Here is a 27,993-nt window from a genome sequence, read left to right on the forward strand (position 1 = left end):
GGTCTCTAAAGATAGATTCAGAAAACTGCTCCGAAGTATACTGTGTTACCTAATCTTTTATAATTTCTGCAAAACACATAGGTCATAATGACCCCTACTGGACCATCACTTTTCCTAACTATCAATAAACCTCTAATATCACAAGCATCTGGGCTCATGGTTTTCACTCACTTATCTTCTTTCATTGTCACTTATTTACATGTCTGTCTCCTTCTCCCATTCTGATTGGGGAACCTGTCATCTAAATTTTGACCTTGCATCTAAAAGCCTGCTTTTCAATTAACCCTTAACTATGTGGTGTTCTGTTGTATTAATTCATAGTTGCTCAGTAACACAGTCCAGTTCTCAAAACCCTACAGTTTCACAACTCTCACTATCAGGCTCTAGTACAATGTCCTCAATTTCTGCAGCAACTTTCCTGTGTTAGCACCTTTCAAGTGAAACATTTGATATTTCCTCCAGGCATACTGAAGGATTGGACGTAAAAAAGTCAGGTAAACTTTCTGACTAGATCATTGTACAAAGGATAAACAAGTTCAACATTGTAGTTTCTTAATCTGTCTTTGGCTATCAGAATGCATAACTTTAGTTTGTTGAACTGATCAAGAACCCTGTTCACACAGGGTCTAATGCAAAGTCACCTTACACCAGAAAATTGCAGTATATTCTCTTGGTGTGAAAGTAACAGAAAGGATGAGTGACAGGGTTCAGCTGGGGAGGGGACTGATGAGTGATGCCTGACAGAGACCAGGTGATGGTCAGATTGAGGGAACTCAGCAACGGAGAGAGCAGTGCTTGGTGATGGAGTTATAAGACATTAGGTGTGAGGAACTCTGACTGTGAACTTCCATAATGTTGAGCTCACCCAAATTGGGACAGAACATCCTTGATTAACAAGGCAATATCTTTTCCCAGTCAGGTTTAAAATAATTACCCCCAGCAATCACCTTCTGCAGGTATATTTGCCCACTTTCTCACGAAGCTCTTTGGTTTTGACCCCATAAATGATAGGGTTGAACATGGGAGGGACGAGGAAGTACAGGGTTGCCAAGATGATGTGAATGTGGGTAGCTATGCCTTGACCAAACCGGTGTGTCAGAGAGGAGAACAGCAAGAGAGTACAAGACATGAGCATCACACAGATGTGGGATGTGCAGGTGTTGAAGGCTTTCTGGAAGGCTTTCTTGGAGGATATTCTGATGATGGCCCTGATGATCAGACCATAGGACAGGGCAACGAGCAACAGGTCTAACCCAATGACTACAAATGCTATCACCAAGCCGTACATCCTGTTGACTGTAATGTTTCCACATGACATCTTCACCACAGCCATGTGGTCACAGTACATATGAGGGATAATACGGTTGGCACAGAATGGGAGCCTGCTTAGGAGCAGGGGCAGGGGCAAAATGAAGAGAACAGCTCTTATCAAACCCACTAGCCCCAGCTTAGCTATTCGTGCATTGGTGAGGATGGTGGAATATCTCAGAGGGTTACATATGGCAACATAGCGATCAAAGGCCATTGTCATGAGAACAGCTGACTGCATAACAGAAACTGCATGAAGGAAGAACATCTGGATGAGGCAGCCACCCATAGTAATGCCTTTCAAATTGAACCAAAATATACACAGTGCCCTTGGTATGACGGATGTAGAAGTGGTGATGTCTGTGAGCGCCAGCATGCAGAGCAGCAGGTACATCGGCTTGTGCAGGGTCTGCTCTTTGCCTACAACAAACAGAAGCATGAAATTTCCCAACAGGCTGATGATGTAGCACATAAAGAAAGGGATGGAAACCCAGATGTGGGCAGCTTCCAGGCCAGGGATGCCCATTAGGATGAATGTTGAAGGGCCAGAAGGGGTGAGGTTGAAAGCTGCCATGAAGAGTTTGATGTGTCAGTCAGGCTGCGAAATGCTCAAACTATCTGTGAAGGGAGAAAAGAAGAGCAATGAGATTTAAACACTTTATCATGGCTATGTTTACACTATGAAATTCGGTCAAATTTATAGAAGTCGGTTTTGTAGAAAGCGTTTTTGTACAGTCGATTGTGTGTGTCCCCATGCAAATGCTCTAAGTGCATTTAGTCAGCATTTAGTCGGTGGAATGAGACCACAGTACCGAGGCAACCGTCGACTTCCGGAGTGTTGCACTGTGGGTAGCTATCCCACAGTTCCCGCAGTCTTCGCTGCCCATTTTAATTCTGGGTAGAAATCCCAGTGCCTGATGGGACTAAAACATTGTCACGGGTGGTTCTGGGTACATATCGTCAGGCCCCCCTTCCCTCCCTCCCTCCGTGAAAGCAACGGCAGACAATAGTTTTGTGCCTTCTTTCCTGGATTACTCAGGCAGACGCCATACCACGGCAAGCATGGAGCCCACTCAGCTCACCGTCACCATATGTCTCCTGGGTGCTGGCAGACGTGGTACTGCATTGCTACACTGCAGCAGCTCACTGCCTGGTATGACTGTATGTATGGTAGCCATCGTCACTGTACTCCAGCGTGCTCTTTTATCCGACCTCGGTGAGGTCGGTCAGAGGCACCTGGAAAAACATGGGAGTGACTCAGCCAGGTCATTTCCCTTTTAAATTTCGTCTCATGGCGATTCAGTCCTGCCGGCAGTCCTACTGTACCGTCTTCTAATGAGCAGCCAGGAGACGACCATGGCCAGCAGTCATACTGCACCGTCTGCTGCCAGCAAGATGTATAAAGATAGAGGAAGTGGCTCGAAAAAGAAATAGACCAGATTTGTTTTGTATTCATTTTCTCTTCCCTTCCTCCCTCCCTCCATGAAATCAACGGCCTGCTAAACCCAGGGTTTTGAGTTCTATCCTTGAGGGAGCCATTCTGTTTCTCCTTGATGCAAAGCCACCCCCTTTGTTGATTTTAATTCCCTGTAAGCCAACTCTGTAAGCCATGTCATCAGTCGCCCCTCCCTCCATCAGGGCAATGGCAGACAATCATTCCGCGCCTTTTTCAGTGCAGACGCCATTGCACTGGGAACATGGGGTGCTCAGATCACCGCAGCAATTATGAGCACTATAAATACCGCACGCATTATCCAACAGGATATGCAGACCCATAACCTGCAAGAAAAGCGAAACCAGGTGAGGAGGAGGCAACTGTAGCGCGGTGACGAGAGTGATGAGGACATGGACATAGACTTCTCACAAAGAACGGGCCCTGCAACGTGCACATCATGGTGTCAATTGGGCAGGTTCATGGCACTGAACCTGACTCTGGGCCCGGGAAACATGCACAGACTGGTGAGACCACATAGTGTTGCAGGTATGGGACAATTCCCAGTGGCTGCGAAACTTTTGCATGCGTAAGGGCACTTTAATGTAACTTTGTGACTTGCTTTCCCCTGCCCTGAAGCGCAAGAATACCAAGATGAGAGCAGCCCTCACAGTTAAGAAGCGAGTGGCAATAGCTCTGTGGAAGCTTGCAATGCCAGACAGCTACCGGTCAGTCAGGAATCAATTTGGAGTAGACAAATCTACTGTGGGGGCTGATGTGATGTAAGTAGCCAACACTATCACTGAGCTGCTGATATCAAGGGTAGTGACTCTTGGAAATGTGCAGGTCATAGTGGATGGCTTTGCTGCAATGGGGATTCCCTAAGTGTGGTGGGGCCATAGACGGAACCCATATCCCTATCTTGGCACCGGAGCACCAAGGCAGCAAGTACATAAACTGCAAGGGGTATTTTTCAATGGTGCTGCAAGCACTGGTGGAGCACAAGGGACATTTCACCAACATCAGTGTGGGATGTCCGGGAAAGGTACATGACGCTCACATCTTCAGAAACGCTGGTCTGCTTCAACAGCTGCAGCAAAGGACTTACTTTCCATATCAGAAAATAACCGTTGCACATGTTGGAATGCCTATAGTTATCCTTGGGGACCCAGCCTACCCCTTAATGCCCTGGCTCATGAAGCCATACACAGGCACCCTCAACAGTAGTTAGGAGCAGTTCAACTACAGGCTGAGCAAGTGCAGAATGGTGGTAGAATGTGCATTTGGATGTTTAAAGGCACGCTGGCGCAGTTTACTGACTCGGTTAGACCTCAGTGAAACCAATATTCCCACTGTGAGAGTAAGGGGGAGACGTTTATGGCAGGGTGGGAGGTTGAGGCAAATCGCCTGAAGCCAGACACCAGGGCAGTTCAAAGAGTAGAGGAGGGCACAGTGTGCATCAGAGAAGCTTTGAAAACCAGTTTCAGGAATGGCCAGGCTACGGTGTGAAAGTTCTGTTTGTTTCTTCTTGATGGAAACCCCCCACCTCCCGGGTTCACTCTACTTTCCTGTAAGCTAAGCACCCTCCCCTCCCCCTTCAATCACCACTTGCAGAGGCAATAAAGTCATTGTTGCCACATTCATGCATTCTTTATTTATTCATCACACAAATAGGGGGATAACTGCCAAGGTAGCCCAGGAGGGGTGGTGGAGGAGGGAAGGACAAGGCCACACAACGTTTTAAAACTTATTGAATGCCAGCCTTCTGTTGCTTGGGCAATCCTATGGGGTGGAGTGGCTGCATGGCCGGAGGCCCCCCACTGCGTTCTTGGGCATCTGGGTGAGGAGGCTATGGAACTTGGGGAGGAGGGTGGTTGGTTACACAGGGGCTGTAGCAGCCGTCTGTGCTCCTGCTGCCTTTCCTGCAGCTCAGCCATATGCTGGAGCATATGAGTTTGATCCTCCAGCAGCCTGAGCATTGACTCCTGCCTTCTTTCAGCAAGCTGACACCATCTACCATCTTCAGCCCGCAACCTCTCCTCACGGTCATATTGTGTTTTCCTGCACTCTGACATTGTCTGCCTCCACATATTTTGCTGTGCTCTGTCAGTGTGGGAAGACAGCATGAGGTTAGAGAACATTTCATCATGAGTGCATTTTTTTTTTTGCCTTCTAATCTTCGCTAGCCTCTGGGAAGGAGAAATACATGCAGCTGGTGGAGGAAAAAAAGGGAGAGTGGTAGTTAAAAAAGACACATTTCATAGAACAATGTGTACACTCTTTCACGGTAAACCTTGCTGTTAACATTACATAGCACATGTGCTTTCATTACAAGGTCGCACTTTGCCCCTTTTATTGAGGGTATGACGGTTTGGTGTGAGAGATCACTCACACAGGGCTGGGCAGCAGAATTTGGCTTGCAGGCAGCCATGGTAAGCCACAGTCTTTTGGCTTCTTTAACCTTCATAACATGTGGGAATGGTTTCAAACAGCAGCACCCTCATTTCCCATATGATGTAGCCATTGGGTTGGCCACTAAAAATGGGTTGGCCATTTAAAAGGAGGGGCTGCGGTTTCTGGGTTCACGTGCAGCAGAAACCCAACTAACCCTCCCCACACACACACCCAATTCTCTGGGATGATGGCTTCACACACACACACACACACACACACTGTGTGGCTAACAGCAGGGAAGATTTCTGTTCAGCCACAGGCAAACAGCCCAGCAGGAACGGGCACCTCTGGCTGTCCACTTACTAAAACCACCCTATTGCAACCAGGTGACCGTGAATGATATCACTCTCCTGAGGGTAACACAGAGAGATAAAGAATGGATGTTGTTTGAATACCATCAAACACCAGGACCATATGCTGCAATGTTTTATTCCGCAATGATTCCTGACTACATGCTACTGGCCTGGCATGGTAAAGTGTCCTACCATGGAGGACGGAATAAGGCTGCCCTCCCCAGAAACCTTTTGCAAAGGCTTTGGGAGTGCATCCAGGAGAGCTTTATGAAGATGTCCCTGGAGGATTTCCGCTCCATCCCAGACACGTTAACAGACTTTTCCAGTAGCTGTACTGGCCACGAGTGCCAGGGCAAATTAATAATTAAACACACTTTCTTTTAAACCATGTATAATATTTACAAAGGTACACTCACCAGAGGTCCCTTCTCCACCTTCAGGGTCCAGGAGCTTGCCTTGGGTGGGTTCAGGGGGTACAGAGTCCTGGTCCAGGGTGATAAACAGATCCTAGCTGTTGGGGAAACCGGTTTCTCTGCTTCCTTGCTGTGAGCTATCTACAACCTCCTCATCATCATCCTCTTCCTCACCCCCAAAACCCACTTCCATGTTGCCTCCCACTCCTTGGATGGAGTCAAAGCACAGGGTTGGGGTAGTGGTGGCTGCACCCCCTAGAATGACATGCAGCTCATCATAGAAGAGGCATGTCTGGGGCTCTGAACTGGAGCGGCCGGTTGCTTCTCTGGTTTTTTGGTAGGCTTGCCTGAGCTCCTTAATTTTCAAGTGGCACTACTGCGGGTCCCTGTTATAGCCTCTGTCCTTCATGCCATTGGAGATTTTTTCAAATATTTTGGCATTTTGTTTTTTCAAACGGAGTTCTGCCAGCATGGATTCATCTTCCCATACAGCGATCAGTTCCCTTACCTCCTGTTTGGTCCATGATGGAGCTCTTTGGCGACTCTGGGACTGTATGGTCTCCTGTATGGTGAGCTCTGCATGGTGACCTGTGCAGGTGAGCTCACCACGCTGGCCAAACAGGAAATGAGATTCAAAAATTCGCGGGCCTTTTCCTGTCTACCTGGCCAGACTAGTTCATCTGAGTTGAGAGTGCTCTCCAGAGCGGTCACAACTGAACACTCTGGGATAACTCCCGGAGGCCAATACCGTCGAATTGTGTCCACAGTACCCCAAATTCGACCCGGCAAGGCCGATTTCAGCGCTAATCCCCTCGTCGGGGGTGGAGTAAGTAAATTGATTTGAAGAGCCCTTTAAGTCGACAAAAAGGGATTTGTCGTGTTGATGGGTACAGGGTTAAATCGATTTAACACTGCTAAATTCAACCTAAAGTCAGAGTGTAGACCAGGCCATATATATTACTGTCACGGAGTCATCGGGTGATACTCTGGAACTACTCCCTAAGAAACTAGTCAGGATTGTGAGTGAGCATGCCTCCTCTCTCTGAGCGTACTGTCTCCAAGACAAGAATCTTACACAGCTTCAAGCTTCCTGGGTCTGACCTCAGAGCATTCAGCTCTTCCACACTGTGCACTTCCCGCAGCAAATCTGCACAGGTGGGGCTCCTGGGGAAGCCCGAGGGTCCTGCACCCCAACTCCACAGTCAGACATGACTCTCAGCCAGCTGGTAAAGCAGAAGGTTTACTAATCAACAAGAACACAGCATAGAACAGAGCTTCCTATTACAGACATCAGTGAATTTCAGCCAAGTCCATCTTGGGAATCCTGAGCCAGATGCCCTGGATTCCCCCTTTTTCAGTCCCTGATGCAGACTGCCAGCTTCCAGCCACCTGACCTCTGACACCCCCCTTGATGCTCCTCCACCTTCTGTTTGTCTCGCTTCCCGGGCAAAAGGTGTCACCTGGTTTCATAACCCCTCCTGGGTCTCAGGTTACATAGGTGCAAATAACTGGGCAGCCTCACCTGCCCTGGGGGCCTCAGCAAAATCACACACCCAGTTCCCACCACCAAAGTATTGGTGCAGTACACAGGGAAGCTACGGTACACACGGTAATAGTATAGGACAGTAAGACTCACATGCAACTTAACAAGATGAATAAAACCCCACTTCTTCCAAATTACAATAAACATTTTATAGTTATTTACAATTTGGAAAAGGCTGAACAGTGAGGTGGCAACATTGACAGATGGCACCAGATTATTTAGGTCACTGTGAAGTCCAGAGAACTTCTCAGAGGAAGCTAAGCAAACCAGGTGAATGGACAGCAGGAAGGCAGATGATCTCCCACGTCACTAAATGCAACATTTATGCCCTTTGGAGGGAAAAGATTGAACTCCTCAAAGACCTTACAAGGTTGTAATTTAACTGTATGAACTCAGGACAGGGAGCTGGGCATCATGGTACACAGCTCTGTGGAACCCTGCTCACAGTGCAAGTATGGCCAGAAACTAAGCAAAACATTGGGATCCAGGAGGAGTGGGATGGGGAATCCAAAGTAAATGCTATGCCATGAGATCCATCAGCCAATGTTTCACCTTTCTCTGGACTCCTCTGTGTAGTACTGGGGGGCCCTTCTCACACAGGATATTGCAGAACTAGAGGGGTTCAGGGAAGAGCAATGAAAATGATCAAGAGGCTGGGGAAACTCTCATACAGAGATAGGTTGAAAAGACTGGGATTGTTAACTTTCAAAGGAGATAAATAAAAGGGGATATGGGAAAAGTCTATCAAATACTGACTGATAGATAACAGATTGAGACTCTAATCTCCTTGTCTCTTAACACAATCTGAAGAGGACATTTGATTCAACTGAAACGTGGCAAATTCAAAACAGATGGAAAAATATGCCTAAGTGCCTAAGTAGGAGCTTATTGCCACAAAAGATAGTTGAGACCATGAGCTAAGAAGGATCAGGTAGAGCTTGTAAATTTGCATGGATAGTGAGACTATTCAGTTACAATAGGTACAGCTAAATAAATATTTGAAAAACCTACATGCCCACATGTTTCAGGGCATAAGAAAATCTCTACAAGTTAGGTATTAGGGTGACACCCTCAGAACGGTGTCTCAGATAATACCTGTAATTTATGTCTCATTCAAAGCTCGGTGCCTGCAAGAAAGTCTCTCATCAAAAGAAACAAGGGAAGTAACAGACATGTAGGCCTGTAGCCGTAAATACCAAGACCCTTTTGGCCTTTATGCCCATTCTGTTGAGCACAAAGTCATAGCCCAGCATGATTATGTATGTTTGGCTCCTTTTCAATATAGGACTTGTATCGTGGATGAGACCTGTGGTCCAGCTAGTCCACGGCCCTCTCTCTGGGTGTAAGAAGAGATACATGTCAGCAATTCATCTGACTACCTTTCTCATGCCTGAAGTTTGCAGATGATACAAAAATTGGTGATCATAAATAATGAAGGGGACAGGTCACGCATTCAGAGCAATCTGAATTCGTTGGTCAATTGAGTCAAAGCAAACAGTTATGTTCTAATCTAGGAACCAAGAATGTAGGTTATGCTTACACAATGCGGGAATATCACGGGAAGTGCAATGGCTGTGAACAAGACTTGGGGGCATAAAGAGATAATTTTCTAAATATGAGCTTTCCCTGCAGCGAAAAGAGCCAATGTTAACCTGGGTATCTCAAGGAGAGGTTGATGAATGCAAAGTAATAAACATTGGAAAGCATAACCCCAACTATACATATAAAATGATGGGGTCTAAATTAGCTGTTACCACTCAAGAAAGAGATCTTGGAGCCATTGTGGATAGTTCTCTGAAAACATCCACTCAATGCACAGTGACAGACAAAAAGACAAACAGAATGTTGGGACTCATTAAGAAAGGGATAGATGATAAGACAGAAAATGTCATATTGCCTCTCTATGAATCCATGGTATGCCCACATCTTCAACACTGCATGCAGATCTGGTTGCCCCATCTCAAGGAATATATATTGGAATTAGAAAAGTTTCAGAAACAGGCAACAAAATGATTAGGGGTATGGAATGGCTGCTGTAGGAGGAAAGATTAATAAGACTCGGACTTTTCAGACTGGAAAAGAGATGACTAAGAGGGGATATGATAGAGGTCAGTAAAATCATGACTGGTGTGGAGAAAGTAACTAAGGAAGTGTTACTCCTTCTCATAACACAAGGACTAGTGGCCACCAAATGACATTAATAGGCAGCAGGTTTAAAACAAACAAAAGAAAGTATTTTTTTTTTCATGCAACACCCTGTCAGCCTGTGAAACTTTTGCTAGAGGATGATGAGAAGTCCAAGACTATAACTGGGTACAAAAAAGAACTAGATAAATTCATGTATGATAGAACCATCAATAGCTATTAGCCAGGATGGGCAGGGATGCTGTCCCGAGCCTCTGTTTGCCAGAAGATGGGGATGGGTGAGAGAGAATGGATCACTTGATGGTTACCTGTCTCCATAGGCTGTTTGGAGCATTCTCAGGAAGTCTTACTATGTGGGAGCTAAGTTTCTCCTAAGGCGTACTGTTCTCCCTAATGGCACATTGTCCTGAATAGGCCCTTCCCAACCAGCTATCTAGACTGACACATTACCCAGGTGTAACTACATTTGAAATACAAATATATAGTCTATATTCATTACTTCAGATGCAAAAATTATACATTCATACATATAGCATAATTGTAATCAGGAAATCATATTTTTTCCAATGACATCTTGCATGACCCAACTTGCATAAAATTTATCATAATTATGCTATTATCATATCATAATAATATCACTGTGAAGAATAGGAGACGCCATGTCACAAAAAGATCAATGTGTCTTTCCACTGGTGAAATGCATGAAATTACAGAAGAACAAAACCAACAACAATTGCAAACAAAACTGAGTAAAGGTTGTGGTACTCATTCTGCAATTTTGTGGCTTGCCAGGCCAAAGACACCCTGAGACATGCCCAAAGACACCAGGGGCCAGGAAAGATCCCAGACCTGTATTTGGATGAACAATCACAAAGAAAAGGAGTACTTGTGGCACCTTAGAGACTAACCAATTTATTTGAGCATGAGCTTTCGTGAGCTACAGCTCACTTCATCAGATGCATACCGTGGAAACTGCAGCAGACTTTATATATACACAGAGAATATGAAACAATACCTCCTCCCACCCCACTGTCCTGCTGATAATAGCTTATCTAAAGTAATCTTCAGGTTAGGCCATTTCCAGCACAAATCCAGGTTTTCTCACCCTCCACCCCCCCACACAAATTCACTCTCCTGCTGGTGATAGCCCATCCAAAGTGACAACTCTTTACACAATGTGCATGATAATCAAGTTAGGCCATTTCCTGCACAAATCCAGGTTCTCTCACTCCCTCACCCCCCTCCAAAAACCCACCCCCACAAAGAAAATTTTCATTTCAGCAGCGTGGACCACCTGTCCATGTATATGCTGCACCCCATCCCCACAACCCTCAGCACTGCCTGTCTGTCCATGTACCCCCTGCTTGCCCCACAGCTCCCCATCGCTACCTTGCTGACCCTGTACATACCCTCCTTGCCCTCACATCCCTCAGCAATGCCCTCCTGTCAGCGTTCACCCTGATCCCTGTCCCATAACCCTCAGTGCTGCCCACCTGTCTGTGTACACCTCACTCCCTGCCCCATAACCTCCAGTGCTGGCCACTTGTCCATGTAGGTCCCCCCTGACCAGAAATTCCAACCCAGCCACACAGCGATACCCCTCACTCAGGTGCAAGACTGCACAGCGACAGCTCACAGAAATACCTCCTCAGACCAGGTGAAACTCAGTGTCTGCCTGCACCAGGGAAAAGGGGGAGATCAGCCTGAACTGCCTCTCTGAGGGGGAAGGGAACCCCAGCGGCAGCTCAGCCGGTGCAGGGAAGGAGAGAGGGACAGACCCACCAGGAGGGAGAGAGGACGTGGAGACTAAAAGGAGCCAGTGTTAGTAACTCTTCCTCAAAATGACACAAAGCTTTAACATACTGCAGCCTGCTCGAAACCCAGACACCCCTTCCTGAGGCTGCTTTATATGTTGAAAATTGCTGATGCCATGAGGCTGTCATGGGATTACTCATGGGAGATGGGATGGTCCTGATAGGGGAAGGTGTCAGAGACAATCTGCTACAGTGTGGTCCACATTACAATATAATCTGAGACACGCCCCTGCTCCAGGAGACCTCATTACGCCTCTTTGGTCTGTGCATTAGGCAGGATGTGAATTCCCTCTTTCACTCGGTTTTAGGACTCCACACCACTGTGATCTGGATACTGCATGGGCCGTACCCTGCCCCTGCTCCCATATGCAAACTCTGCATTCCTGGACCTCCCCTGGTGAGATTTCCAACACTACCTGGTTTCCTCTAAGCCAGAAATATGCTTTCATTTTTACTGCATTTTTGTTCTCCTTATCATCTTCAGAACCAGAGATGTAAGGGCATGGAGAGATCAGACCCCTCCCCTTCCTGATTTTTCCCCCTAATTTCTTGAACATATAACTCTGTAAGTTTGAGATTTCAGCAACTCTCCTGTCAGTTCTTCTTTAGTGCAAGCAAGCTCACCCATGCTTAGAGGTCTCCGGAAGACTCCAGTTCAAGTTGCTGGAGGCTCACAGCTGGTGTAAATCAAGCCATTGCTTAAAGTCCCTGCATGTGGATTTAGGGTGAACTCCTGGCAGTGTTGAGAGTTTTACCACTGATCTCAATGGGACCAGATTCACCCTTAGTGTTTAACAGTTGGCTCTGACATGCAAAAATCATGGCTTCGGGTCCTGTTACAGAAAGCGTTATTCTGTAAAGGTGCTGAAAGAGTCTGAAGGAAACCCCCAGCTCATGTGGTGTTCTGAGATCGAGCATGCAAGATGGGGATTTCAAAACACAAGGGCCCTTATTTTGCTATAAGGGAGGCCAGTGCCAATCTGGAGTAACCCAGTGAAGGCAGAATGTGACGGCAGAATCTGGCCAGTTTGCAACCCATTCTTGTTGTGAACCCTCTAATAAAACAGATACCCGCTGCAGAAGCTTTGGCTGAGCTTCCTAACAGCACAGTGAAGTTGCTGAATTGGAAAACTTGAGTGAATCAGAGGGAAAACCACACAGCTCAAAACAGGGAACTGAGACAGATAGAAGGACACAGTGAGAGACAAGGACCTGGTCTGAAAAACAAATATTTGTCTAAACTATTTCCAGTACATTTGTAGTTCCAATTTTACCAGGTAAATCTCTTTGTATTTCTGACAATACTTAATAGTTCAAGTCACCGTGTTAGTGAATTCCTGCCCAGATGATTCTTGACTGGAACCCTGGAACCCTTCCTGAGTCCTCAGCATTAATTTTAATGCAGAAACAGGCAACTCACCAAAATCCCGCTCAGCGCAGACAGAAAATCTCCTTACAGTGACAGGAAGGCAGAGCCCTGAGAATCAGAGTATGAATCTCACATCTCTGACACTCGCTGTGCTGGAGAGTGACCTTTATGATTCCCCTGCACAGTCCCTGCAGACTCTCCTGTTGGTCAGGATCACAGACAATTCCCTGGGCTCCATGGGAAGAGCATAAAATAGACACTGAAGAACTACAGCTTAAGACTCTCCCCAGGGAATGAAGAAATGTTTATCCAGTATCAGATTGTCATGGCAAACTGAGTCTTGTAAACTGTTCAGACAAGCAATGGATGATGGCTTTCTCTGCTGTGTGTAATGCACTACCATCTGCACTATATGTGGGAATGCTGCCAGAAGATACAGGACCAAAAACCATTTTGAATTGATCGTAGCAGCATCCTTCCCATGCGGTTATGATATCCAGTCTATTAACTTCAGAAAAGTCACTGCCATCCTTCTTGAGGCTACATGATCCTGAATTGATGCAAGCCAAAGGACATGGAAAAAGCCTTTTTTCTCTTAGAATATTAGTACCAATGTATTTGCTAATATCCCCTTTTGAGGTCTAAAGTGAATATATATCTTGCAGCTTCCGACTGTTCTAATAATTCATCTACTCTGTGCATCAGGTAAGGATCACATTCCAGTACTGTGCTGATCTCTCAGAAATAAGTGCAGAAATGAGCTGTGACATCCTGCGTCAGAACTAGTACAATAGGACTTCTCCACTCACTGAGTGATTCCTTTACCAGTCTCAGGGTCAAAATCATCTAGAGTTCATCTCACACGGTATCCCACATTTTACGAGTGAATAGCTATGGAGTTTGCCTGACGTGGGGCCATGTCAGTGTGGTGGTATTTTATGTAGGTGTGCCCTGCTAGGGTGAGAACACAGCAGTAAAGGAAAGAATCTACTGCTACATCTGGATCTTGCTTGCATCACAGGCACTTGCTACCCTGAGGCGCCGTTTGGGAGCTGTGGGAACTGCTGCACCCCAATAACCACCCAGATGGGCTGGCCCTCATGCATCCTGCTTTGCTGGTGATTTACATCTCGAGGCCCTGTTATCACCCAACACGATAGGAGATGGCGCCACACACCCAAAGTGAGAACTTACCTAAGGCACCAAAGTACAAACAGCAGACAACATTCACTTTCCCATCTCCCCAGGCTCACACCCCGCACCGGAGTATAAACCCAAAATTATACTGCCTTGCACTGCACAGGTATTTGTACACTGTACACTCGTCAAAAGATTTTGCCCTCTCCTGGTTGTGGGAAGGATATGCCACAGATCATGAATGGTGTGGAGAATGTGAATTCAGAAGTCTTGTTTACTCCTCCTTGAAACACAAGAACTGGGGTAACCAAATGAAATTAATAGGCAGCCAGTTTAAAACAAAACCCCAAAAAAGGAAGTAGTACACACAACACACAGTCAACCTATGGAACTCATTGCCTTTCCCAATTCCAATATATCTTTTTTGACATAGGTCGATGAGATCTGCATGCAGTATTCAAGATGTGGGCATAGAGGCAATTATGATATTTTCTGTCTTATTATCTATCCTTTTCCTAATGGTTCCCAATATTTGGTTCACTTTTTTGACTGCTGCTGAACATTGACTGGATGTTTTCAAAGAACTATCCATAATGACTCCAAGATCTCTTTCCTGAGTGGGAAGAGCCAATTTAAATCCCCTAGTGTTATATGTATACTTGAGATTCTGTACATTATTTTATATTTCTCAACACTGAATTTTCTCTGCCATTTTGTTGCCCATGTCTCCATTTTTGTGGGATCCCACTTTCCTGAGAAGCTTCCTGGGATGCTGCTTTGACACAACAGTGTCATGTGATCATGTCACCTGGTACTGGATACCATCTTGATTGTCTGGTACTTTTCTACTGAGAAGGGGTGAGGGGTCAAACTAGGAAACAAAGAATTTCCACAGTATGTAAATCCTATTTCTGTCTTTGAGTTAATCTGGGTTCTTCTCAACTGCCTCCACACACAAGAAAGTAGACTGCTGAAAACACCTGAAGAAAAAAAGTACCTAAGCTGGGGGGTTGACAGGGGCTGAGCCCAGGTGAGAAAAATCTAGGCTGTGAAAGGAATACCTGGAGATTTAAGCTTCAAGCAGTGCAGTTTACCTTCAAGAAACTCGGCAACCTGCATAAAACCACATTTAGAGTGAGAACTTACTACTATTTAGCTTAACTTGCATGTTGTGTTTTATTTGCTCAATAATCTGCTTTGTTCTGTTTGATATCCCTTATAATCACTTAAAATCTACCATTTGTTGTTAATAAACTTGTGTTCTGTTTTCTAAAACCCAGTTCATGCAATTCATATCTTGGGGGAGGAGGGAGTTGTGTATATCTTGCTCCACGCTGAGGGATGGGGCAAATGTCATGAGCTTGCATTGTATAGATCTCAGCACAGTGCAAGACAATGTTTGCACTCCAGAGGGTGTGTACACTTGAGCTTGAGACAGTCCCTAAGATGAATCTTCCCACACAAAGCTGATTGCAGACTCTGTGTGATTCTACAGCGGGGTGTGTCCTGACCTGTGTATGTGCTAGAGAAGGCTGGAGGGAACCCAGGCTGGTGGAATGCGTGGGCTCAGTGGGATCCCAGAAGATCAGGTGTCCCCCAGGAAAGGGAGGGAAACCCATCACAGAGGCCTCAGTGCACTACAGGACCCACGTCACATAAAGCCCAGTTTGAAATAAACTTTGTCATATTTTTGGCTTCTGACTTTTGCTGGGACCTCCAATGTTGTCTTCACTTCAGTTTGTGTTGTGTGCTTTTCTCCCTTTGTCACAAAACAATCAATTTCTTGTGTAAGCTGTTTCTCACTGGAAGCATGCTGCTGATAGTGAGTTTAAGTTTGTTTTTAAGTACTTGGGGGGAAAACCACACTATGATGTCTGACATGTCACAATTGCTAAGAGAGCCCTGTGCAGGGCTAATGTCGAGCCCTGAAGCGCCCAGCGTGGCTGTGGCTCCCAGTGTCACCCTGTAATTGCTGGGGCTTATGCTGTTTTCTATATTCCCTCCCCTGAATGTACATGGTCCTTCTGTATGAGCCCCATTCACCCAGTGCTGGCAGTTGGAGCTCTTTAAAAACAAAACAAAACAAGGCTTCTGCTTCCCTTTATACATTCCCAAACCTCCCATACTTTGAGAACCACTACTCTAAATAGATCTGAATGAAAGCAACTGCCCAGGAAAAGTATGAGAAATATCTGTTGGAATGATTGGCCAGTTTTTCAACTCCTTCATACAGATCCTTATCACTTAAAGAATAAAGTGTATTTCACTTAATGACACGGAACTGATCAGCACTTGCATGTAAGCTTTGAAAGCAACCGGAAAGTGGTGCATTTATTGTGTTGAGATACCTGTAAAACATATTCACTTTGAAAAAGACTTTCTGAGTTGGCAAGCCTTTCACCTTGTGATGGCCATCACTTGGGGTTGGTTGGCAGGGAAGTCCTGACTAGTGGTCAGGACTTATACCTATGATATGCAGGGTGGGCTTTGACTCTAGTTCCTTTGGGGGCTATCAGTGCTCTGACAGCCAGGGATGATAAGGAGGCATGGGTGATGCATGGCTCTAGCATTTGGATAGACTGGCCCGAGCACTGGAAGCTCCCCTGGCGCCTGGACCATGGCCCTACCCCCGTTCACCCCTTCTCTTCCATGGTCCCCCCAACTGCCGCTCGCTGATTGCCTCCATCTCCCCTCCCCCTGGATCTTCACTGCTCCCCACTAGTGAAGTCCTCCTCTCCTCTCCTCTCCTCTCCTCTCCTATACCCTCTCATAGAATCACAGAATCACAGGAGTGTGTAGTACATCAAGACTCACAACCACGACACCTCCTGCTGGTTACAACCTGGAAGTAACTCAGTTCCAGCTCCAGAGTGCCGTCCACCGGCCGGTGTCTCTCCTGCCATCGCCTGCTTCTCCCAAATCTCACTCAGGGGTCCTCCTCTCACCAGAGAACCCCAACTCCCTTCACCCACCTTGCCTAAGTGACCCACTGCCAGTCTTTATCTAGCCCTGTCCTTCAGGGGCAAACTGCAGTCTGAAATGGCCACTCATCATCAGCAAGGGGGTTGGACTGGCTGACTCTTCCTATCCCCGGCTGCACCTCCTGTACCTCCTTGTGGTCCTGTACCAGAACCTCAGCCTGGAAGTTAGCCAGGCTGGAGCTCCCCAGCTCCTCTTGCCCTTCCCAGCACTGCTGAGTTCAAGGTACCCCTTTCTAACTATCACACAGTCAGATCCATCTCCATCTCCTACTGGCCCTGCAATCTTTTATAGGGCCCAGCCTGGCCCTGATTGGCTGCCTCCAATCCTTATCCAATTGGCTCCCTGGCACAACCCTATCCCAGGGCTGTTCTTAACCTCTTTTTCACCAGTGCGGGGCAATAGCACCATCACAGAATGGAAGGGACCTTGAAAGGTCATCAAGTCCAGTCCCCTGCACTTATGGCAGGACCAAGTTCCATCTAGGTATTCGTCTCACCTGCCTGAAGCGTCCAAGTTTTCTCTCTATGAACTGCTGTTTGGGAAGCAGCCTCCAGGCTTTCCAGTCTTGCTTGGTGAAACACAGAATAGCAAAGACCTCAGGCAGTGTATGTAGGCCAGGTACTAGGAAGAGGGTCAGAGACTTGAAGCCTTGTAGCAGAGACCTGGTATGACACCTGAGGCCTGGACTAAAGCCGTTAAAACTTTGCAGCTTAAAGGAAAGTTAAGTTGTGAGCAAGAGGCAGATCCGGCTCACACAAATCTTTCAAGAACAGGGCTGATATTGAAAACCTCAATACCAAACACATTCCAAAAGATAACAGGAAAATGTTGACACATCATAAGGATAAGGTTAGGAATAACAACATGATGAATAGAAATGTTTTGATACATTTTTCCTGTCACTCCTTCCCCAATAAAGGAGGCTGCTGTAATGATATCTGACACATATTGAATAAAATCACAAGTTCTATTTACAATATTTACAAATAGCTCCCACTGGAAACTGGGTCTCAGGAGTGGGAAATGGTAACTAGATTAATTTGGGAATCAACTAGGAGGCTTAGGACAACTGTCATTGTGGGAAATAATGGACCCAAGGGTACCCAATTGGATAGAATCATAGAATATCAGGCTTGGAAGGGACCTCAGGAGCTCATCTAGTCCAACCCCTTGCTCGGAGCAGGACCAATCCCCAACTAAATCATCTCTGTCAGGGCTTTGTCAAGCCGGGCCTTACAAACCTCTAAGGATGGAGATTCCACCACCTCCCTAGGTAATCCATTCCACCTTCCTAGTGAAATAGTGTTTCCTAATATCCAACCTCAACCTCCCACTCTGCAAATTGAGATCATTACACCTCGTTCTGTCACCTGCTACCACTGAGAACAGTCTAGATCCATCCTCTTTGGAACCCCCTTTCAGGTAGCTGAAAGCAGCTATCAAATCCCCCCTCATTCTTCTCTTCTGCAGTCTAAATACTCCCAATTCTCTCAGCCTCTCCTCATATATCATGTGCTCCAGGCCCCTAATCATTTTTGTTGCTCTCTGCTGGACTCTTTCCAATTTTTCCACATCCTTCTTGTAGTGTGGGGCCCAAAACTGGACACAGTACTCCAGATGAGGCCTCACCAATGCCAAATAGAGTGGAATGATCAAGTCTCTCGATCTGCCGGCAATGCTCCTTCTTATAGAGCCCAAAATGCCTTTAGCCTTTTGGCAAGAAGGGTACACTGTTGACTCATATCCACCTTCTCATCCACTGTACCCCCTAGGTCCTTTTCTGCAGAACTGCTGCCTAGTAGCTTGGTTCCTAGTCTGTAGTGGCGCATGGGATTCTTCCGTCCTAAGTGCAGGACTCTGCACTTGTCCTTGTTGAACCACATCAGATTTCTTTTGGCCCAATCTTCTAATTTGTCTAGGGCCCTCTTTATCCTATCCCTATCCTCCAGGGTATCTACCATTCCTCCCAGTTTAGTGTCATCTGCAAACTTCCTGAGGGTGGAATCCACACCATCCTCCAGATCATTAATGAAGATATTGAACAAAACCGGCCCCAGGACCGACCCTTGGGGCACTCCACGTGATACCGGCTGCCAACTAGACATGGAGCCATTGAGCCTGATGACCTAGCTAGCTTTCTATCCACCTTATAGTCCAATCATCCAGCTAATACTTCTTTAACTTGCCGGTAAGATTACTGTGGGAGACCGTATCAAAAGCTTTTCAAAAGTCAAGGAATAATATGTCCACTGCTTTCCCCTCATCCACAGAGCCAGTTAGCTTGTCACAGAAGGCAATTAAATTAGTCACGCATGACTTACCCTTGGTGAATCCACGCTGACTGTTCCTGATCTCTTTCCTCTCCTCAAAGTGCTTCAAAATTGATTCCTTGAGGACCTGCTCCATGATTTTTCCAGGGACTGAGGTGAGACTGACTGGCCTGTAGTTCCTCAGATCCTCCTTCTTCCGTTTTTTAAAGATGGGCACTACATCATCTAGGACCTCCCCAAATTGCCATGAGTTTTCAAAGATATTGGCTAATGGCTCTGCAATCACATCCGCCAACTCCTTTAGCACTGTTGGATGCAGCGCATCTGGCCCCATGGACTTGTGCTCGTCCAGGTTTTCTAAATAGTCCCAAACCACTTCTTTCTCCACAGAGTGTTGGTCACCTCCTCCTCATACTGTGCTGCCCAGTGCAGTAGTGTGGGAGCTGATCTTGTTCGTGAAGACAGAGGCAAAAAAAGCATTAAGTACATTAGCTTTTTGCACATCCTCTGTCACTAGGTTGCCTCCCTCATTCAGTAAGGGGCCCACACTTTCCATGACCTTCGTCTTCTTGCTAACATACCTGTAGAAACCCTTACATAAGAACATAAGAATGGCCGTACTGGGTCAGATGAAAGGTCCATCAAGCCCTGTATCCTGTCCTCTGACAGCGGCCAATTCCAAAGGGAATGAAGAGACAGGTTATCATCAAGTGATCCATGCCCTGTCACCGAATCCCAACTAATGGGAAACAGAGACTAGGGACACCATTCCTGCCCATCCTGGTTAATAGCCATTGATGGACCTATCTTCCATGAATCTATCTAACTTCCTTTTGAACGCCGCTATTGTATTGGCCTTCACAACACCCTCTGCTAAGGAGTTCCAGAGATTGACAGTGCATTGAGTGAAAAAATACTTTCTTTTGTTTGTTTTAAACCTGCTACCTATTAATTTCATTTGGTGGCCCCTTGTTCTTGTATTATGAGAAGGAGTAAATAACACTTCCTTATTTACTTTCTCTATACCACTCATGATTTTAAAGACCTCTGTCATACCCCCAAAGTCATCTCTTTTCCTAGATGAAAAGTCCCAGTCTTATTAATCTCTCCTCAAACGGAAGCCATTCTATGCCCCTAATCATTTTTGTTGCCATTTTCTGAACGTTTTCCAATTCCAATACATCTTTTTTTGAGATGTGGCGACCATATCTGCACTCAATATTCAAGGACAGACCCTGGTAGCACATCTCTGATGAACCTGTGCTAGCAGGCAGATTGATAGGGTCCTGGAGCAGTAGTGGATGGCACAGGGATTGTGGCTGGGTAGCCCTAGCTACCAGTGGATCACTGCGATCTGTTCCTAACTGTGGAGATCCCTGGATCCTGGGTCCCTCTTTACATTCAGGGAAAATGGAAGGGACCTCCCCTCCTGGAAAAATTTGAGAGAAATTCCCATATAGGGAGCCTTGTGGAATCTCCCTTGCCTGCCCTGCACCATGGGTTTGTAATGCTGCTGGGCAGAAATCTGGTCCTACATTATAATGATTAGTATTCATTATACTTTATTTTATTTCAGTGAGATCACAGCTATGACAGCATCATTGTTACCACTCGGCCGCCCCCAATGTAGCCTTGTTACTAATTGGAACCATAAGGAATAGAGCCTGCAACAGGGCTTGAGCTGATGTCCAGTTGGGTAACATCAACACGCATCCCCTGTGATTTGGCATCCTGCAGTTTGCCATTTGTGTCATGGGGGTTACAGCTGGTGCACACTAAGCCAAGCAGCTGAGGTTCCCTGATGACCAAGTGGCCCCCAAGGGAATGTGCAAACATGCTTCATTAAGACGGTTGCCTCCCTGTCTGAACAGATACTGTCTGCAGCCTGTGCAACCTCTCCAATGACTCCTTGTCCTTTATGGTGAAGACCTCTGGTGTCAGCGGCTCCCCTTCTAGCAGGAATTGGGTATGTTGCCAGGTTTCACTATCTTTAAAATACAGAGGGAAGGGGAAAGGCTGCAAACTGTTTCCATTGGCAGATGTTCTGTGCAGAGGCCGAGGACTCAGCTGGGCTGTCGGGGTGACTCAGTGACGGGGCTGGAGGGCAGGCAGCGCTAGGTAGCTTGGGAACCCCTCCCCCACATCTGCCCAAGCTCCGCAGTGGGCTGTTCAAGCTACACATAACTGTGACATTCAAAGCGAGCTTGGCATGTTAAAACTCCAATGCCCCAAGTCATGATTTCTGAATGGGTCTGATTTCTAGAGGTGCCGTGTGCTCTGGGCCCGATCCTGCCAGGGGCTGAGCCAGAGGAGACCCCATGGAATATCAGTGACTTGTTCCCAAATCACCTCAGGTTTATTTGCTGCAGAAAATTTAATCAGCAAATCCATTTTCAACAATTTTGTTCTCTGGCTCGATTTTGAAGGCAAGGGAATTCAGAGCTGCGTTGCTCTGTGGTAGTAGGTCCGATAGGTTATGACTGCATACTGTGGATCATCTGTGCTTGCCCAGCAGGTCCACCTAGGTTTGGTCCCAGTGGTTTTGACATGTGCGCATGAAAGTACAGATGTGTAAATCTTGTGACAGAATATTTCATTGCAATACAAATATTACAAACCAACCGTTCGTGAAATGAATGCATGTCGAAAGCCAGCAGCAGAGTTCTTGGCATTTCTGGAGGAAGGAGCAGAGATAACCAAAGCTTATGCTCAAATAAATTGGTCTCTAAGGTGACACTAGTACTCCTTTTCTTTTTGTGAATACAGACTAACACGGCTGCTACTCTGAAACTTACCTGTTTAATGGATTTTGCTTTAGAAAGTATTTCAGAAGTACTCCACATATTGTTTGTATGATACTATCTCCCAGTAAAAGACCAGCCTGGTATTGTCCACAAACTTTATTGATGAAGATATTGAACAGAACTGGATGCAGAACTGATCCCTGTGGGTTCCCACTCATGATGCCCTTCCAGCATAACTGTGAACCACTGATAACTACTCTCTGGGAACAATTTTCCAACCAGTTATGCACCAACCTTATAATAGCTCCATGTAGATTGTATTTCGCTAGTTTGTTTATGAGAAGGTCCTGCAAGACAGTATCAAAAGTCAAGGTATACCAGATCCACTGCTTCCTCCCTATCCACAAGGCTTGTTACCCTGTCAAAGAAAACTATCAGGTTGATTTGACATGATTTGTTCTTGACAAATCCATGCTGACTGTTACTTATCACCTTATTGTCTCCTATTATTTGCTCCATTATCTTTCTGGGTACAAAAGTTAAGCTGACTGGTCTGTAATTCCCCGGGTTGTCCTTATTTCCCTTTTTATAGATGGGTTCTATGTTTGCCCTTTCCCCGTCTTCTGGAATGCCTCCTGTCTTCCATTACTTTTAAAAGATAATTGCTAATGGCTCAGATGTCTCCTCAGTCAGCTTCTTGAGTATTCTAGGATGCATTTCATCAGGCCCTGGTAATTTGAAGACATCTAACTTGTCCAAATAATTTTTGACTCGTTCTTACCCTATTTTAGACTCTGATCCTACCTCATTTTCACTGGCATTCACTGTGTTAGATGTCTAATCGCCACCAACCTTCTTGGTGAAAACCGAAACAAAGAAGTCATTGAGCACTGCTACCATTTCCACATGTTCAGTTATTGTCTTTCCTCACTCATTGAGTAACGGGCCTACTCCGTCCTTGGTCTTCCTTTTTGCTTCTAATGTATTTGCAGAATGTTTTCTTGTTTCCTTTTATGTCCCTAGCTAGTTTGATCTCATTTTGTGTGATGTTTCTACTTGTTTATATTCATCCTTTGTAATTTGACCAAGTTTCCACTTTTTGTAGACACTTTTTTGAGTTTTAGATCATTGACGATCTTCTGGTTAAGCCGGCGTGGTCTCTCGCCATACTTCCTATCTTTCCTATGCAGTGGGATAGTTTGCTCTTGTGCCCTTAATAATGTCTCTTTGAAAAACTGCCAACTGTCTTCAATTATTTTTCCCCTTAGACTTGCTTCCCATGGAATTTTACCTACCAACTCCCTGCATTTTCTAAAGTCTGCCTTCTTAAAATCCATTGTTTTATTGTGCAGTTCTCCCTCCTACAATTCCTTAGAATCCTGAACTCTACCATTTCATGATCACTTTCACCCAAGCTGCCTTCTGCTTTCAAATTCTCAACCAGTTCCTCCCTATTTGTCCAAATCAAATCTAGAACAGCCTCCCCCACAGTAGCTGTCTCCACCTTCTGAAATAATAAAAAAAATTGTCTCCAATAGGTTCCAAGAACTTGTTGAATAATCTGTGCCCTTCTGTGTTATTGTCCCAATAGAGGTCTGGGGAGTTGAAGTCCCCCATCACCACCAAGTTCTGTGCTTTGCATGATTTTGTTAGTTGTTTAAAAAAAGCCTCATCCACCTCTTCTTCCTGGTTAGCTGGTCTGCAGTCGACCCCAACCATGACATCACCCTTGTTTTTTACCCCTTTTATCCTCATCCAGAGACTTTCAACAAGTCTGTTTCTATCTATCTATCTATCTATCTATCTATCTATCTATCTATCTATCATGAGGCAATGAAATAAGTTTATAAATAGCTTCAATGTAGGACAGATAAATACAATGATGGTTTTCACCATACGCTTGCCATGTGTCTATACACCTGTCATGATACAATAGGCCACACCCAGAAGTGGGGGGCGAGAAAGGGTGTCTGTGGGAAGGTCACAACTGTAAAATCACACAGTGCTCAAGTAGGCTGTGGAACTCCCAGCCACAAGATATCAATGGGGCCAAGAACTTAGCACGATTGAAAGAGGGACTGGAAGTTTATATGGATGACCAGAAAAGTCCATTACGGTAGTGAGTATTTAAAAAAAAATCTTGGAAGCACTATAAATGTTCCTGATTTACATTGCAAAATACGTCTAACTAGTCAGTGTCAGGGGAAGCTTTCTCTGGGAGCAGGTTATCTCTTAGCTGCCTATTGTAGGGCTTCTTCCATTTTTCTCTGAAGCATTTGGAACTGGCCACTGGATACTGGGCTAGGTCTGATCCAGTCTGGCAATGCCTATTCTCCTATCAGTGGTGTAAATTCAAGAGTATGCTTTTGCTCATCTTCCTTGACCTCCTAGGAGTCTGAGAGCGGAATGATATCTTGTTAAATATCATCTAGTCATCTAATCTCCTATTCTTTTTTCTTTCAGGAAGAAAAGCTCAAAACTCCTCAGACCTGCCCAGTACATTATGTCAGCGGTGAATGACACCAAATTCAACTATGAAGTGTTCCTTCTCACTGGGATACCTGGGCAGGGAGATGTCCATCTCTGGATCTCTATCATCTTCTGCTTAATGTATGCTATTTCGATAGTAGGAAATTCACTCATTCTGTTCATCATAAAGACAGATCTAAGCCTTCATGAGCCAATGTACATGTTCCTTTCCATGTTGGCTGTCACAGACCTAGGCTTATTGATAGCCAGCATACCCACTATACTGCGTGTATTTTTGTTTAACTCAAGGGAGATCAGCCTCAATACCTGTCTTACCCAGCTGTTCTTCATCCACTCATTTACATTCACTGAATCCTCCGTGCTCTTGTTGATGGCCTTTGACCGTTTCGTCGCAATCAGTAACCCGCTCAGATATGCCTCCATCTTAAGTCTGCCGAGAATAGCCAAGATGGGACTGGTGTGTATTCTAAGAGGGGTAACCATGATGCTCCCACTCCCCATTCTCCTGAAATGGTTCCGATATTGTCGAGTGAATGTCCTCTCCCATTCTTACTGTATGCACCAGGAGGTAATGAAGATGGCTTGTTCAGATATTAGAGTCAACAATATCTATGGCTTGATTATTACAGTCTTAACGGTGGGGTTGGACTCGCTGTTCATCTTTCTCTCTTATGTGATGATCCTCAAAACAGTGCTGAGCATCGCGTCCCACAAGGAGTTCCTCAGGGCTCTGAACACCTGCGTCTCCCACTTCTGCGCCGTTCTGCTCTTCTACACACCAGAGTTCAGCCTGACTTTGATACACAGATTTGGGAAGGGCTCTTCTCCCTTGTTTCAGATTGTCCTTGGCTACATCAACCTCCTGGTTCCTCCTCTGATTAACCCAATTGTGTACTGCGTGAAAAGCAAACACCTTCGTTCAAGGATAATCAGGGTGTTCGTGAAGTGAAAGGTCAGTTTATGACCCGTCCCCAGCGCTGGTGGCATAGGATACAAGAAACACAGGACATGGCGACTTATTCCATCCTGGACCCTTATATCTGTGATGACATGAGCTACTGATCTCCACTCTGCACAGACAGGGTCAGATGGGGTCTAAGGCCTGAAGCAATGGTATAGCGGTTGTCTCCACCCACTGGTCAGAGAGGACAGGGCACTGGGGGAAGGAGACCAGGGCAGGCAGCAGCATTTGCAGAGTGACTGTGTTCGTGGAGAGCCAGGGGACCGGTAGGATGTTGGTGCAGAAAGAGCCGTAACGGTAGCTGCTCCAACCTCAGAAATCCTGTCAATACTCTCAATAAAGAGAAGGGATGTGGATTTTGTTTCCCATTACACCTGGCCTGTCACTGTCCCATCTCTGGTTAAACATCCTTGGGCCATGAAGAAAGCTGCAGGGCTGTTCTGCAGTCACAGTCCTGGCCCTTCCTGAGCGCTGTGGGTGCTCTGTGATCCATGGGGGCGGCACCAGCTGTGGACAGAGGCTATTCCAGGGGCACGAACACCCACCCTTCCCCCACGCCCTCAGTCAGGTGCTTCTGACTGAGTCATGCCAGAAACATCATTATGCAAGTGCCTCAAGAGAAGCCATTCAGGCAGCCCCCGCTCCCATCACCACCGTTGGTGGCTCTGCACGCCGCACACCTGCTGAGCCCACTCCACATGGAAGCAGAGCAGAGCTGTCTGTGTGAGTGAGGGTCTGACACACAGGAGTTCTGGCAAGACACTCAAGCTCATATTCCCCTCCCTTCTGTTTCTCCTGCACCAGCAAACCAAAGGGGTAGAAAAGGTCGTCAGCTCCCCAAAAGAGTCACAGTGATCTCCTGTCCCAGTCCAGCCCATTCAGTGTCGGGTGAGCACCTTTTCAAAAGGAAAAAGCAAGACACATGCAGGAGCCCTGCCCCCTCCATGGCTTCACCCCGGCCCACTTCCTCCCCCTGAACTCCCACCTCCTGCTCCTTCTCTTCCCCAAGCCCGGCCCACTGACCTGGCTGGATGTCAGAGCAAGGCCAGGGTAAAAGAAGCCCGGGAGCGAGTGCCACTCTGGGAAACCCCAGACCCTCCTCCTGCCCTGTTCAGGGGATGTGGCCTTGGGGGAAAGAAGAACAGGGTTGGGCCTCATAGCGATTAGAGGCTAAGGACATCAGCCCCCCACCAGTGAAAAGGGTTGCTCTGCCCATGTGCAGTGTGGATCGGCAACGGAGGGAATTCGGGACAAATGCTATACCGGTGTCTTTCAGCCCACACTGGGACTTGAATTCTGCATTTTAGGACTATGCCTCCCAGTTCAGTGGCCATTAGAGGTGATGTGTTGGGGAGTGTCCACTTTTTGTTGCTGGAGAGATTGGGGGGGGGTCAGTGAACCCCTAGAAACATAGAATATCAGGGTCGGAAGGGACCTCAGGAGGTCATCTAGTCCAACCCCCTGTTCAAAGGAGGACCAATCCCCAACTAAATCATCCCAGCCAAGCCTGACCTTAAAAACCTCTAAGGAAGGAGATTCCACCACCTCCCTAGGGAGCCCATTCCAGTGTTTCACCGCCCTCCTAGTGAAAACGTTTTTCCTAATATCCAGGGTGTGGCCCTTTAAGATTCCTGTGACTTTCAGAGCTGAGAGAAGCTTTGTAGAGCCAGCTGGTAGGAGACAGGAAGATGGTCCCCGGGAATAGTTAGTGCTTTGGGAAATCCCAGGCCATTGTTTTTTAAGGGCCTGGGACAAGGGCCTTGCAGGGCAGGGCATGGCTCCCTTCACTCCATGTGAAACAGGGACCCCAGTAAGCAAGACTGTTAGGGGGCTTATTCCTTCACCCACTTACTTCCCTGGTCATTGTCTCATGAACAGAAAGCAACAATACCCGAAGTCCAAAGGTGCAAACAATTCGATGTTTATTGGGGTGAACTTCCAGCAAGCATGATTCCAGTTTCCTTCCTTAGTGTCCCCCTTCCCAGCTCTGATACCACAGAGCCTTACACCTGTGTCCCTGTTCCCATTTCCCCCCCTTAGCAAGACATGATTCCAATTTCCCCACGTGCATTCCCTGTTCCCATTTCCCACAGCCCGCACACCCCCACTCACTTCCTGATTGACTGAAGACTATATAGTAAAACTTGAGTTCTGCTTAGCTATACCTTAATCAATAATTTTCCTGAAATTTAACTAAACAATCCTAACACATTGTAACATGATTATGTAATCAATTATATCCCACCACCTTAATTAGTTTACACCCAGCAAAATGAATTATACAGCAGACAGAAACAATCACAGAACCAGACAAAGATTATACAGACAAACAATAGGGAAATGGTAGCTGATAGAACAACACAGAAATGAGGATTTCACATCCAAGCTATGGATAAGTGAGTTCTTGCCAGACAGGATGCTATCAAACTAAGTTTCCTTTTACATCTTCTATGCACTTCCCTTTCTCTGGAGGCGATAGGCACTATCAGGACAGGATTGTATCCTAACAGCCCAATAGCACCTTCTTTCAATGTGACTAGTTTGGCATGTGAGGAGGTGACCGGTCACTTCCCAGCTTATGGCTGCCTCTGCTGCTTAGCCAGAGATCTTAGCCTAAGCACAGGGCCTCAGACTGTCA

The 27,993-nt window shown here is 46.2% G+C and overlaps 2 protein-coding genes across 2 annotated transcripts; one reads left to right on the top strand and one right to left on the bottom strand.

Moving 5' to 3' along the window:
• Positions 1 to 943: 943 nt before the first annotated feature.
• LOC144278556 (olfactory receptor 52N2-like) lies at positions 944 to 8,017 on the bottom strand. The gene is made up of 2 exons (XM_077839913.1): positions 7,996 to 8,017; positions 944 to 1,926 (listed from the first exon to the last, which is right to left on the bottom strand). Exon 2 carries the CDS (start codon positions 1,880 to 1,882, stop codon positions 944 to 946), a length of 939 nt encoding a protein of 312 aa, XP_077696039.1. The 5' UTR covers positions 1,883 to 1,926; positions 7,996 to 8,017.
• Positions 8,018 to 24,407: 16,390 nt separating this feature from the next.
• LOC144278564 (olfactory receptor 51G2-like) lies at positions 24,408 to 25,343 on the top strand. The gene has a single exon (XM_077839927.1). The coding sequence runs from the start codon at positions 24,408 to 24,410 to the stop codon at positions 25,341 to 25,343; it is 936 nt and encodes a 311-aa protein (XP_077696053.1).
• Positions 25,344 to 27,993: the final 2,650 nt, after the last annotated feature.

The sequence above is a fragment of the Eretmochelys imbricata genome, chromosome 1 (assembly GCF_965152235.1).
Source record: "Eretmochelys imbricata isolate rEreImb1 chromosome 1, rEreImb1.hap1, whole genome shotgun sequence".
Taxonomy (NCBI): domain Eukaryota; kingdom Metazoa; phylum Chordata; order Testudines; family Cheloniidae; genus Eretmochelys; species Eretmochelys imbricata.